Source organism: Platalea leucorodia, assembly GCF_965183815.1.
Source record: "Platalea leucorodia genome assembly, chromosome: 8".
Taxonomy (NCBI): domain Eukaryota; kingdom Metazoa; phylum Chordata; class Aves; order Pelecaniformes; family Threskiornithidae; genus Platalea; species Platalea leucorodia.
This window is the reverse complement of record NC_138830.1, coordinates 11,423,481-11,437,302: the sequence shown is the minus strand read 5'-3', so window position 1 is coordinate 11,437,302 and position 13,822 is coordinate 11,423,481. Positions and strand designations below refer to the sequence as shown.

The 13,822-nt window shown below is 44.8% G+C and overlaps 1 protein-coding gene across 10 annotated transcripts in view; it reads right to left on the bottom strand.

Moving 5' to 3' along the window:
- Nucleotides 1-13,411, bottom strand: part of ABCC5 (ATP binding cassette subfamily C member 5) — a 53,752-nt gene extending 40,341 nt beyond the window's left edge. For 5 of the 10 annotated variants that reach the window (XR_014229055.1, XR_014229056.1, XM_082320339.1 and 2 more), the window contains exons 1-2: nt 13,323-13,411; nt 11,749-11,923 (exon numbers count right to left, since the gene is read on the bottom strand). Coding sequence is in view for 5 of the 10 variants with exons in the window: in XM_082320339.1 (XP_082176465.1) it covers nt 11,749-11,877 (129 nt within the window). In the remaining 5 variants the exon portion in view is untranslated. Of the gene's footprint in view, nt 1-215; nt 7,302-11,748; nt 11,924-12,326; nt 12,534-13,322 lie in introns of those variants that run through there. The other 5 variants (XM_082320347.1, XM_082320346.1, XM_082320341.1 and 2 more) reach the window with 4 other exon arrangements.
- Between the last annotated feature and the right edge of the window lie 411 nt (nt 13,412-13,822).

Below are 13,822 nucleotides of genomic sequence, written 5' to 3'. Positions count from 1 at the left end.
GATCACTGCAGGGAAGAAGCTGCATCTCTTCTGGTTCTACTGCTACCCGACAGGAAACTCAAGCATATATATAAAGGCTTCTTTTATTAATTCTTGCAGCTCATACAGAATACAGAAGCTACTGTGACTGATTTACTATTACATAAAGTTAAAATTGTTTTATTTAAGTAGTAAAGAACTCTGAGTTAGCAATACTGCAGAACAGGAACTCCCACCTCTTGCATTCAGAAGGCAGAGCTCAGCAGGCCTCCTCGCTCCTTTGTTCAAGTTCCCAGTAAGGAGAGGCAAATGGGAAACTAACCAACCAGCACAACAGAGATCAGGATTAGGGGGGCATATGGGGAGAAGGAGAATTATATGATCATCAGTTCTGCTCAGTGCTTAAAGTGTTCCCCATATTACAACTCCGGGATGAACAGCAATTTTAAAATATTTAAGAGACTTCATTAAAGGACTGGTGTTTCAAAACAAGATTAGTGATTAGCTTGTATGGGCTGGGGAAGAATAGGATCAACTCTTCCACTTAGCTTAAGGATAACTAAACCAAAAACAAAACAAAAGTCTAGGAAGAGATACTCTGAAGTTGTAATTACATCCTTCTTCCCAGAAATTCCTCCGAGTCTTTCCAAGCATAACCCCAGAAATTTCTCTGCCTCTTTCCAAGCATAACCCCACTTGAAAGTACTCATGGGTTTTATACACTGCTTTTGCAAGTAGCACAAGCAACCCTTAAAGCACTGTCATCCCGACTTCTGGAAGTCACCAAACCCAGGAGCATCTAAAAATTAAATAGGTTTGCAGGTCCAAACATTGTCAAATCTGCCATTGCTTGGTGAAGCAGCAAGTGCTCTATGAACTTTATATTCCACTAAGGCAATTTTCCTCTTCTCCTTTCACCAGATTTGATGCAGTACACAATCTACAAAAGTATTAATAGGGGGATTTGCAGCATTAGACTCCCAGGCTACTCTGTAGCTAGAATGCTTTATAATACCCTGCCTGATTAGAACATGAGCCTGTTTAAGACTAGTTTGGCATATCATCCACCCATACCAGCTGTCTCCCTGAAGGAGAGGCAGCAAGGAGCAGGCACTGGGCTAGATCACAGACAATGGGTGTGAGGAAGGAGGCATTGATCCTTTAGACACCTGCATATATCGATTGCCAAGTACAGACAGTGCAGCTGAATTCACACAGCACCAAGATAAGACCACCAGATAGCTTTAGATGCCTAGAAATTATGGTTACAGCTTCCAGGACTGCTGCAATGAACCAAGTCAAGAAGTTAGGGCCTCCATTTCTTCCACCTCCTGATAAGTGGAGCATAAATGAAAGTTCACGTCTCTGCTGCCTTCCCAGCTTCTGCTACAGGGAAGAACAGCTCTTTACAGCACCAACCATATATCCAAATGCAAGAATAAGTGCAGCTGCGCCATATTTCTCTTAAGTGAAAAGAGAATTAGCTGTTCAGAAGCATGCTCTGACTTGCCACAAGAGTTCAGAGATTCAACAGCTTGAAGTCCAGCCATTCACTCTAACACTGTTATATGTGACTTCATTACACAAGACCTCTGCAGTTGTCCTTCTGGGCTAGGATTAGCAGAAGTTGAATTAGCATTTGCGTCATGGTTTCAAAGCTAGCCTGAGTTTATGCATCCTCAGATTAGAGCAGAAGTCTCCCAGTAGTGCTTGGCACCAATATTGGGGCTCTGTAGCCAAACAAGATCAGGGTATGTATGTTTGTGATGAGCCTGAATATTTTAGTCACATATTGAGCACTTTTACTTGATGCACATAGAGTCCTTGCTGAGGACAGGCATATCAGTTTCTTCCAGGAACATTGCTTATTTGACCTTGGCCTTGAATTCTGGTAAGCGTTAGCATTGAGGTGAGATGTTCTAAACTCTTCCCAGGCAAATCCTCTTATTTCTGCAATCCAAGAAACACAGAGTTTGACAGGTAGTGTTCATTTTAGGATTTTGCAACAGTAACTGCTGTGTCTGCATCTGAGAAGCAGCTGTGCACCTGCTTAGGCTTCTGGTATAAATAAATCCATGCCTTTTGTTTTGCATTAAAGCTAGTATTCATGATCTCATAATCAAAGGACATAGGATTCATTCAGAGCCGAGATTGTACACGGATCATCCAGCACTGGAGCTGGGTAGTTTATGCGTGCTAGCAGTACAGTAACAGCAGAGTCCTGTGGAATTGGAAATAACGATCAGCCTTAACTACAAGTTGCCCTACAGAATTAGCACCCTACATATGCTCTGACCACAAAGCTGGGACACAAACTGCTCACTACACAGATCAAACTAGCACAGCACAGGCTGAGGATTTGGCCCCTGACTTGCTCATGTAAGCTCTACCATTCTGAACCACATGCAGCCAGCCTGCCATACGCTGGAGGTGTTCTTCCAGTGATATCATAGAATCATTAAGGTTGGAAAAGACCCTTAAGAGCATCGAGTCCAACCGTTAACCCAGCACTGCCAAGTCCACCACTAAACCATGTCCTCAAGCACCACATCTACCCTCTTTTAAAGAGGTATTTAAAGAACAGATAGATGTGGTGCTTGAGGACATGGTATAGATGGACTTGGCAGTGCTGGGTTAACAGTTGGACTCTATGATCTTAAGGGTCTTTTCCAACCTTGACGATTCTATGATTCTAAATACCTCCAGGGATGGGGGCTCAACCACTTCCCTGGGCAGCCTGTTCCAGTGCCTGACCACCCTTTCAGTGAAGAAGTTTTTTTTCTAATATCCAACCTAAACTTCCCCTGGCACAGCCTGAGGCCATTTACTCCCTAGTAACAAGCAATAGGACAAGAGAAGAGACCAACCCCCACCTCCCTACAGCCTCCTTTTGGGTAGTTGTAGAGAGCAATAAGGTCTCTCCTGAGCCTCCTCTTCTCCAAACTGAACAACCCCAGCTCCCTCAGCCACTCCTCATAGGACTTGTTCTCTAGACCCTTCCCCAACTTCATTGCCCTCCTCTGGACACGCTCCAGCACCTCCATGTCCTTCTTGTAGTGAGGGGCCCAAAACTGAACACAGTACTCAAGGTGCGGCCTCACCAGTGCCAAGTACAGGGGCACTGTCACCTCCCTGGTCCTGCTGGCCACACTATTCCTGATACAAGCCAGGATGCCATTGGCCTTCTTCGCCACCTGAGCACACTGCTGGCTCATGTTCAGGCAGCTGTCAACCAACACCCCCAGGTCCTCTTCCACCAGGCAGCTCTCCAGCCACTCCTCCCCAAGACTGCGGCATTGCATGGGGTTGTTGTGACCCAAGTGCAGGACCCAGCACTGAGCCTTGTTGAACCTCATGCAGTTGGCCCCAGACCAATGATCCAGCCTGTCCAGGTCCCTCTGTAGGGCCTTCCTACCCTCCAGCAGATCGACACTTCCACCCAACTTGGTGTCATCTGCAAACTTACTGAGGGTGCACTCAATCCCCTCATCCAGATCATCAATGAAGATATTGAACAGGACCAGCCCCAATACTGAGCCCTGGGGAACACCACTCGTGACCGGCTGCCAACTGGATTTTACTCCATTAACCACCACTCTCTGGGCTCGGCCGTCCAGCCAGTTTTTAACCCAGCGCAGAGTGCACTTATCCAAGCTGTGAGCAGCCACAGCTCAGGCCATGTGTAAGCTAGGTCACAACAGAAGCTACACAGGTCAATTTAGTACAACACCAGGAGCATCCAGGGAGTTTTTAAACTCACACTTCTCTGGCATGGAACCACAAGTGAATGACAGCAGAAGCCTTGACACCACAGCATTTACCGAGCTTAATATAACAGGCTTTTATTCAACTCACCTTCCTGTACCAACACATGCTTCCTAAAGCAAGGGGCACCCCACTCAAGTGGCAAATGAACTAGTAAACTCAAAATAAACACCTTGGGGCTCCAGACATGTTGACTTTGAAATACTGTAACCTTAGTCCTCAAAAAGGACTGAAATAGATTGTTTGTGGAACAGCCTGTTCACAGTATGCAGTTCAGAATGCAAATGACTATTCCTTAGCACTACGATATGAATGTTCAAAAAGTAATAGCCATCTCAGTGTCTCAAAGTATCAGAAGTCCCTGCATATAAGTGTTTTGACTCATTGCAAGTTAAGTCCTCCAGTAGTTTGGATAGATCCATTAAATCCTTCTAGAAACTCTTAGAACTGTACGCTGAGTTTCTGAGACAGCCACAGGGCAGAATGTCTCCAGCACAAATATGGAACACTACAATGGAAAAGATACCAGAAGCTTTCCTTTACTGATGGTTAATCTGCTCCTCACACACTTTTGGTTGTGAGCAGACTGGTTTACAAATCTGGTTTGGACAAAGGAACACCAACCAACAGTAGTCAAAGACAATACTGGCAAGTGGCCAGATCCAAGGTTTTATCATGTGGCTAGGACTTAGACAAAAGATGGTTAGTGCACTAAAGATGACAGATGACTTTAAATGGAAGCCATGAAATAGCTAGAACACCATGTTCCTCTGGAGAATGTCTCTGCCCAGTGAAGGATTTTGCCTTTTTGTTCCTCCTACTATAAATCTTCTCAGATACAGTTAACTCCCCTCCAAGTTTCAGGTAAACTTTTGATACGTGACTGGCTGATGGATATGCTCCTTTCTCAGCTGATAATACATATATATATATGGAAGACAAGGTAGAGCTATCACTTCTTCAGAGTGGTTAGAAAATCATCATAAAACATTCACCAAAAAACAAGTCAAGGATCTTGTGTCATGTTAGCGAGTACTTTAGTAGCAGAAGTTCAATGGTAAAAAAAACTCAACAGGATAGGATTCTAACCAAGATAATACATTCAGTTCTCTGGGCATATCATGGAATTAACGCATCTTTAGAAAGCAACAGGAGTCTTTGCTTCTGCACATAGTCTAATCATATTCAAAGTTTTCAAAGATAACAGAAATACTGACAAGACAGATTTAAGTTCTGCTTTCATTTAAGTTTAAAAAGTAAAAGTAGTTAACATTTAGAGAAAAAATATGCCTTCAGTATGTAGGCACTTCACTTGTCTAGATTGGCCTTCTTGAGCTCATTATGTGAGCTTATCCCTGAGTTTCAACTCTGCTGATCACACTGAGGATCTTCAGACAAGTTTCTGAAAGAATCTCCAGAACAATAGCTCAGGATTGAACCCAAGAGCATTTTACATGCTCCTGATACAGCTGCACTCTCTACTCAACCCTTAAACACTTGTAGATGGCATAATAGTAAACCAAAATAGAAATGCTAAGGAAGGCAAAAGTTTCCATCTTCCTTCCTTTCCTTCCTGCACACTGCTTAGAAAGGTTGAGTATCATCAAATTTGTAACAGGAACATTCTCTACAGCTTTTAACAAGGGTACACTCACAGATATTTAGGCACTGTCAGGGCAGTTAAGTCACTGAAACTGGGTTTGAGGGATGCTGTTATTTACTTTCATGCACTGTTCACCTTAGCCACCTTCAGCATGGGGGCTTATATGCTCCTAATTTCTAACTTTCCTTTATATTTAAGACCTTGGCTCTGTTTACCCTCTCCTTCCTGCCATCTCCCTCCTCTCAGCATGACACATTATGGTGGCTGCTTTTTCCCAGAAGTCTCCTGCAGTGGCTTGTACCAGCAGTGGCTTCTCTCCCAGCCTCCAGGCACTTGTTCTAGAATAGTGAGCTGTGGAGGAAAACCATTGCTCTGAAACAGAAATTCACCCCCCCACATAATTTTAGAGGTTTATTAGCACAATGTGTTTCTAACCACCATACTGCACATGTTCAGACACCACACAAGTCGTATCAGAGCTGCAGACTCTGCATCATGCTTTGTTCTTATGACATTATATACCATATAGTGTTCAGTTAAAACTTTACCAACAAGGAAAGTAAAGTTACACAGCACGTCTTATGGACACCATCTGCAGAACTGGTCTAATCATCAACTCACCTAAACTCCCTGCTACTGCAGCTGCTCAACTACAGCATTAGACTTTTAGCCTTCAGAGCTGATGTTACAGAGACTAACAGGTCTGATCCACTACGTGTTAGTCAGTAGGAATTGGTTCATTTTAGAACATATCATACCTACTCCCTCCATCAGTGGCCTTACACTGCAGCAGTTTGTTCACAGCAGGGGAAGAAGACACCAAAGCAGGATTCATAGAGGAACATGCCTCACCTAGCATAGCCTTTTATATAAGGCTTCCAAAGATCACTGGACAAACACTGTTTTCTTTCCTACTTCACAGAAGACTCAAGCAACAATGACAATACAATGGCATTAGTTTCCAATTTTATCAAAACAGCCCCAGGAAATAAGTATCTCCTTGCAGTCAGACTGCAGCAGAGTACAGAAATGCACTACACTGCAAAAGCTGAAATTCTAATTCTAGGTTTTAATTATTATAAAGAATTCAGATTTATTGTTATATACCTGCACCTGTGTCAGTTTTACATGTTTTATGGCAACACAACCTAAACTGAGTCCTCCCTCACCTTCTATGCAGCTATAATCTGAGGAAATAAGGTAAGATTGCACTTGTGTATAGTCTGTTATTAACAGACAAGAGATCCTCAAGCTGCTAAGTGTAGCCATAGGCAGAGTATGATGGCAGCAGTTATGAGTTTCAGAAACACATGAACACACACATCCAGGTTTGCTCTGTTCTTGCACATCTCTCCTAGTGCAGCCCAACACCACTGGAGATGCTCAGCTAGGTGGCAATTAAAATGAGTCTAGCACTTTGCCAGTCATCTTGATCAAGTAGTCAACTACAGTTTCACCTTCTCACGCAGTGAGGACTGGCTCAGCTCAAACTACTGCAGCTTCTAGCTGTAATCTGAGCCAGCCATATAGCAATACTTTTCTGTGTAGAAACTGATTCAGAATACCTACAGCCCATAAAAGCCTATGAGGCTGTGATTCCTGAAGTTCTGTGTTTGTTTAGTTATGAAAATATGATGTCTTCTGGAAAAACGCAGAGACATCCAGCAGCTTCAGCTACAACTAAAAGCTTATCGTTAAGCTATCTAGAAGGCCTGCTCTAAGCATGGAGTGCCAAGGCTCTACTACGCAGGCTACATTCACATTCCTATTTTTGAACATGTTGCTCAGCGCAGTTGGTTCAGACACTTCAGATGCTCCAGAGAGGTTGAGAGGCAGAGTTGATCTGACTATTGGACAGTCAGTCAGTGATAAATCACTTCAAAGCGATCAGTGCTTGAAGGATTTACATCAACTCCAGCAAGTTCTGATCACCTTCTCTGCTGTCTTTGGCAAAAGCTGTCAGAGACAAACCTGAAAAATAAGAGATCAAGGAGAAGACAGGAGTATTAGTAGGGCTTCTGATAGCTGAAGTTAGAAACATGTTTTTCCTGCATGTTTAAAGAAATCTCTACAGTTCCACACTGCCCAGTGTCTTCCAGTGCAGCAATATGCACTTCAGGCTTACCACAGATGCTGCAGATGCAATCATTATGCTTCAGCAGCGAGATCCTAATCCTGAACACTACATTCCAGTCAGAACCAATTACAGCTTAGAGTGCAATCTGTAAATTAGTGCCCTAGCATTGTTAATTTCAGGGACTAGATTTTCAAGAATTGAGTTCTCAAGCATTGTGTATCATGAGAACAAGCTGCTTCTACATCCTCTTCTGTTGTTGCAAACATAACGGGGAGCAAAATACTCACTCGCTTGCCGTTCCATCAAATAAACATGAAGTCTACATTTGAGAAGAGCCTATTCCAAAACCACTTTGAAAACAAGTTATTTCTCTTCCTCATCTGTCATTTTAAATACAATTACTTCAGATACAACTTGAAGGACACGCAAGCATTCTAACAACAAAAAGTTCTAAAGGTGTAAGTATAAATCAATATTTCAAAACATCTCTTAATTTTTATTCTCTAGTAACATAACAGCTTCTTACAGATGAAGACTACGGACTACAGTGCTAGGTAGCAAGTGCACCTTTAAGTTACCTTCATTCAGAACAGCCATGCCCCCACATACAATAAGCCCAATTAGTATGGTATTATGCACTGGGAACATGTAGTTAACAACCTATTTTGTAAGCTACATTAAGGCCTCCAACAAAGACTTAAAAATCAATTGATATAAGAACACACTGCAGAAACTTATTCATGAGGTGAATATAGGCATTCACAAGCCGAATAAAAATTGTTTCTTGAATTTCAGTCCCAGAGTGCCTATTTCAGAGGTCCAAATTTCTATAGCAACATTCCATTAAGCACCAGAAAATGCTGAATTAGACCTACTTATATTGCAGCATGATTTCAATTATGATTCCAGGAAGCCTATTTGAAAAGCTCCTGTCTTTCAAAGAAGTGATCTTTCGGGCCGTGACCAAACAGCGTTTAAGCCTCTAAGGAAAGAATTGCAAGTTCTTTTTCATTATTGTCATGAACACCCATTACAGCATCCTTTCAGCAGGAAACCTGAACACCAGGCTTCAGGACAGAAAGAACAAAGTTGAATACAACCTTTATAGAACACAAAGAAGAGAAGAGACATACAAAAAGGCTCTGGGGCCTTGGCTCAGTAGTAAAAAAGGTCTTTCAGCTATAAAGATCTTGATCAGGCAACTAGTCTTGTCCACTTCAAGAAGGATGTATAAAAACGCAGCAATACAGGCAATAGGAAAACCAATGAGTCATGTTATTGATCAGCCAAACGTACCTGTAGCCCCACCAGAAGTGGTCATCACCACTGGCCATTAACCAGTGGTCCGTGACTACCAGAGGCAGCATGTTCCTGTATCTTCCTACACAGTTCTACCTTGCTCTACAAGGTATGAGGTACCTATACAACATGTTAGCAAGAAGTCTACCTCATGCAGTATAAGTCTGCCATAAAACAGTCCCAAACCCACCTTCCACAAAGATCTGAAGTTAATGGTGAAATAACAGCCTTAATCTGCTTGCAGCCTGTTACTTGCAATACAGATCATACTTACAGCTTGGTCATTTTCTGGTCAAGCTAGTTCAAATCCAGAGCTAGGTCTTCTACAAGACATTTGAGAGTCCCAAAATCTCTACTGATGGTACGCTGCACTCTGTTGTTCAAATGACAGAGTTCCAGGTTCCTCTATTTGAACCACTGTGGTCCTACCCTTCCTCATCACATCAGCCCTCCATTGTGTTCCATCACCAGCCATGCCAACATGTACCCAGTAAGCCGTCTTAGGCATCTGACCCAATCCCAGGTTTCATAAAGGATAAAGTAGTAAAGGACACAGTCCCTTCTCTCCCCTTGAAACAGTTTTCTTAACAGTTGAGCTACAGCTTCTACCCTGTTGTTACAGGCAGAGAGGAAGCGCTTGACCAAACAGGCAAAGCTCAGCCTTATGAAAGAGAATTCTTTGCTTATCCCTGTTACCAAAAGTATAAAGCATCCCAACAAGCGATAAGGCCAAGAATGCTGCTGAAACCAGAGCTTGTTTCAACTAGGAAGGAAAAAGCTTGGTACACACAAACATGAACGTGCAACTTAGATAAGGTGTTATGAATACAGCTCCTTTTACTTAACCTCAGTATTTTGCAAGTAAGCAGGATTTAATCTCACTGACATGCAGAAACACAAACAGCTCTGAATTTGTTGATGACTTGTATACATCCAAGCTATAAGGCTAGCAAAACAGAAAGGGTACCAACATTTGAGCTAAAAATTAACTCAACCCTGGCATACTGAACAAGATCACTAAGCAAGTAAAATGTCACAGTACCCATCTGTCAGAACTAGCCAATTCCATCAGCAAGATAAGTTACATTCATTCCTCTACTCAAAGAAACCAAAACAGATAAAGTTCCAGGTAAGAACTGGGGTAAGCCATTTTCTTGCATCAGTAATCACAAATTTTACAGAATCTCTGTTTAGCAATCAGTTATCTGGGTCTACTACCCTGTAGTTGTAGGCAGCAAATCAAATGTTCGAGGTAGAAGGGTAAACAAGACCGCAGCAAGAGAGTTAAGCTGACCTAAAGCTGCCTCAAAGTTAGAGATTTTAATGCCATGCTGTACGGATGTGCAGGACTTGGCTCACTTTCAGCCATCAGAAAAAGGCAAATATGCTGGTTTGATTGATTTCATTCATTTAAAAGGTTTAGAAGTAAACTCAGGATTTTGTCCTCAAAAGTTAAACCAGGCATCAACACGATTAGATGATGCAGACCAACGGGCAGAGATAACATGCTATGATTACTGCTTAACTCCACTGCCACTGGTCAGGAAACAAAGCTGTCCACCAACAGCACCACTGTTGTCACCAGTGATGTGACAGAGCAGATTTGCTACTGGATGGTGACAAGTAGACAGCAAGCCCATGACATCAACATAATAAATGCCATTAAGAAGCTGCACTGTGACTCCAGAGGTCTCTTAGTTCTGCATCAGTGCCTGCTTTAATGCATCAGACACTGCCTTCCTCTGAAGGCTGTCAGCAATAGTCTGCTGAGTCATAGAGCCTGTAGGGACACTAGGAGCTGCAGGGCCTGCAAGTGCAAACTGCGCTCAGCCTGCTGCAGAGCAGATCACTCCAATCTCAAAAAAACAGCAGTGCAGCACTGCTAGCCCACATAAAAAACACCTGGCAAAACCCTTTTAGCCCCAGCAAAACAAGGTAAGCCTTATCTGATGTACATAGTATCTCAATGTCTAGTATAATGCAGCAAAAGTTAAGCCTTTAAAAACAGTCTTCACAATTTCTCCATACAAATAAGGTGAGTTTCCCCATCTCCAACCCTCTCACACCAGGGCTGTCAAAGGCAATCTGTATGGAATGCCCAGCAACACATTTGCAAGCACCTTGTCATTGCAAAAGTCAGACATAGGCAGTATTTACTTTATTTGTTTGGCTTCAGGAAGTTCTACATTAGTATTTTAGGAAAGGTTAAGAGCAGGACATGCAAGAAAATATTTCAGTGCAGCTAATATTTTTAATCATCTTCAACTTGTACAGGTTATTAGTTTCAGACCATATCTTTCACCAGTGTGGGTGTTTCCATTTATCTGAGCATTTTTTTGCCCTATAGCACTCGGTATATGCATTCTTTTCAGTGAGAACAAGCTCTAAAAATTAGAAGCTCAGAACAATGGCATGCAAGCTCTAAGCCAGTGGTTATTTCAAAACACAGCTCTCAAATTATACTAGAAGTAATTATGACTGCACCTCACCATGTTAAATACACAGATGCACAAGGAACAGTATTCAATACAGATTACTTCCATCTGAGGGGAAAAAAAGTAAGTCTTGCTACTAGAGCAAGCTAGACATCTGCTTTAGAAAATTAATCCTTGAGAAAAACATAGCATGATTAAGAGTTTTTTCAGCTGCCAGCACTGAATGGTGCATGATTTGTGCTGAGCTCTTCACTGTTCTTACTTGGTTGTAATGGTTCTCTTAAGTACAAAAGCTTAAAGCATTTCCTGGATTCACATCAAGATTTGAATACCAGAAAAAAAAAAGTCTGTTTTGTTCAAATATTACTAAAAAGCCACATTTAAAAGTGAAAAACGCTTAATAGGTGCTCAGACTTGTTACTAAGAGAGCTACAGTACCCCTTGGAATGACCTCTTCCAAACAAAAGGGAATATTCATTATTGACCTTCAATGCAGTGAATTATATAGAGCTGGCACAGCAAAAAGGCTGCTGCTGCATGTAATTTAATAAACACAGACTGCAACACAGAGAATGAAAAAATAAACTGACCTTATGTTTAGCATGCTGAAATTTTGACCCTTCCTGCTCTTCATGCTGCACCGAGTTGGCTCTCTCCCTCACACTTCTATACCCAGGACTGGGTATAATGTACTCTTTTCCTATGTCGATGTCTTTCATCTTCTGTAAACGCCAGGGTTTACACGTGTATTTTCACCTCAAATATCTGAAAAATAATTAAGTTCCAGTTCATTATGTGCTATACCCAACCCACCACTTCCTTTCAGTCATTTATTTTTAAAATTTGTTTTTGAAATAAAAATCAGAAAGCCATTACAAAAGTTTTATTACAACAGGACTGTAATAATGTGACTTTGGAAACACACAAGACTAACTTCCCCTGAACTAGTTTAAACATACCCTGAGGTAACCAAATAGTACAATGACTCTCAATGCACTAGAGTACTGTCATACTTCCTCCCTTAGAACTCTGGAATACGATTATGCAATCTGACAGATTAAAGCAATACCTACAGCATTTAGCTGAAACCTTGAGAAACTGGACTTGGATGATCAGATCCCTGAAATCTTTTGTTAGCATCTGAAGTCGCACAGATCCGACAACTTACCAGTACAAAGTTTTGCAAAACTGATCTCTCTAGAGATATCACACGATAAAATTAGTCATTCCACACATGCTCTAGAGAAAGATATATTCCTTCTCTATAGTATTACTGGCATACTCCGTAGGCTTGAGCTATCATTAAGTACGAACATGCATGGGAAGGAGTCACATCTTCAGCGCTGCAGGTTTTCCTTCAACCTATCAGATTGCACTGTAAGGTCAGAAGGAGAATCAGAGTCCCGAAAAGAAAATCGCCTCCCGCTACAAGACTTTGTTTTATAACTCTGCTTTATTGCATTCCGTCACTTGCCTTAAACTAACACGACGGAACAAGCCTGATTAAGTTACGTTAGTCAGAACCTGCATCAGCAGGTTGGGCTCGGTGCACTGGGCTGCCACCAGCCACGGCCTCCTTCCCCCATCGGCTGACACCGGCCCCCCAGCGCAGCCCGCCCGCAGCCAGCGCCGGCCACCGGCCGCCCCCCGCCCTGCAGGGCCGGGCGCTGCTCCCCGACCCCGGGGCTGCTGCAGAGCGGCAGGTCCCGGGGCTGCTGCACCCTGCCGGCTCTGCGTCCCTCCTGCAGCAGGGATGCGAGCCAGCCTCCCCCGACCCGCCCGCCACCTCCCAGGCGACCCAAGGCGGGGGGGGGGGGGGGGGGGGGAGGGCGGAGGGGAGTCCCCCCCTCCCCTATTCCCCCCCCCACCGGCGTAACCAAGAGAGGCCCTCCCCACTGAGGGAGGGATCCCCCCGCTCCAGCCGGGCTGGGACGGACAGCGATGGCCCCGAGCTGCCGGCGGGAGGGGGCACAGCGCAGCCCTCCTCACGGGGGGGGGGGGGGGGGGGGGCGCCGCTCGACCGGCCTCCTCACGGGAAAGGGGGCGGGGGCGGCAAAGCCGCCTCCTCGGCCGCGCGGCGGCCCCCCTCACCCACACAAAGGGTCGCTTCCCACCCCCACCTCAACACCCGCCCCCGGTAACGGGCGGGGCGGCCGCCGCTCACCTCCGCCCGGCGACTGCCCCCGCTGCGGCTTCTCCACTCAGCGGCCGCGAAGCCAAACAACATCCCTTATAGCGGTTCCTGCCTCCCCACCGCGCCTGCGCGGGGAGGAGGGCGGGGGCCGCCGTGCCCGTTCCTTCGCGACGCCCCACGGGAAATGTAGTCCGCGCCTCCGCCCCGGCCGCCTGCTGACTTGCGGCCTGCGAACTACATTTCCCAGAAGACCCCGCGCGGGCCACCTCCGCTGGGCCGCCCCTCCCAGCCGTGCCCCGCCCGGTCCCTTCCCGCCGCTCGTGCCGCAGCCTGGGGGGTCTGGAACGTTCGCCCCCCGCCCCCCCCCCGCCCCGGGCAGCGCGGCAGCGGTGGGATGCAGCGCGCTGTAACGCGAAGGCAATGCGGTGCAACACATTGCAACGTAGCGCGACGCAACGCGGTGCAATGCAGCGCAATGCAGCAACCGTGCGCCCCTTTGCAGTGCGGGGAGGACGGGGCCGGGCCGCCCG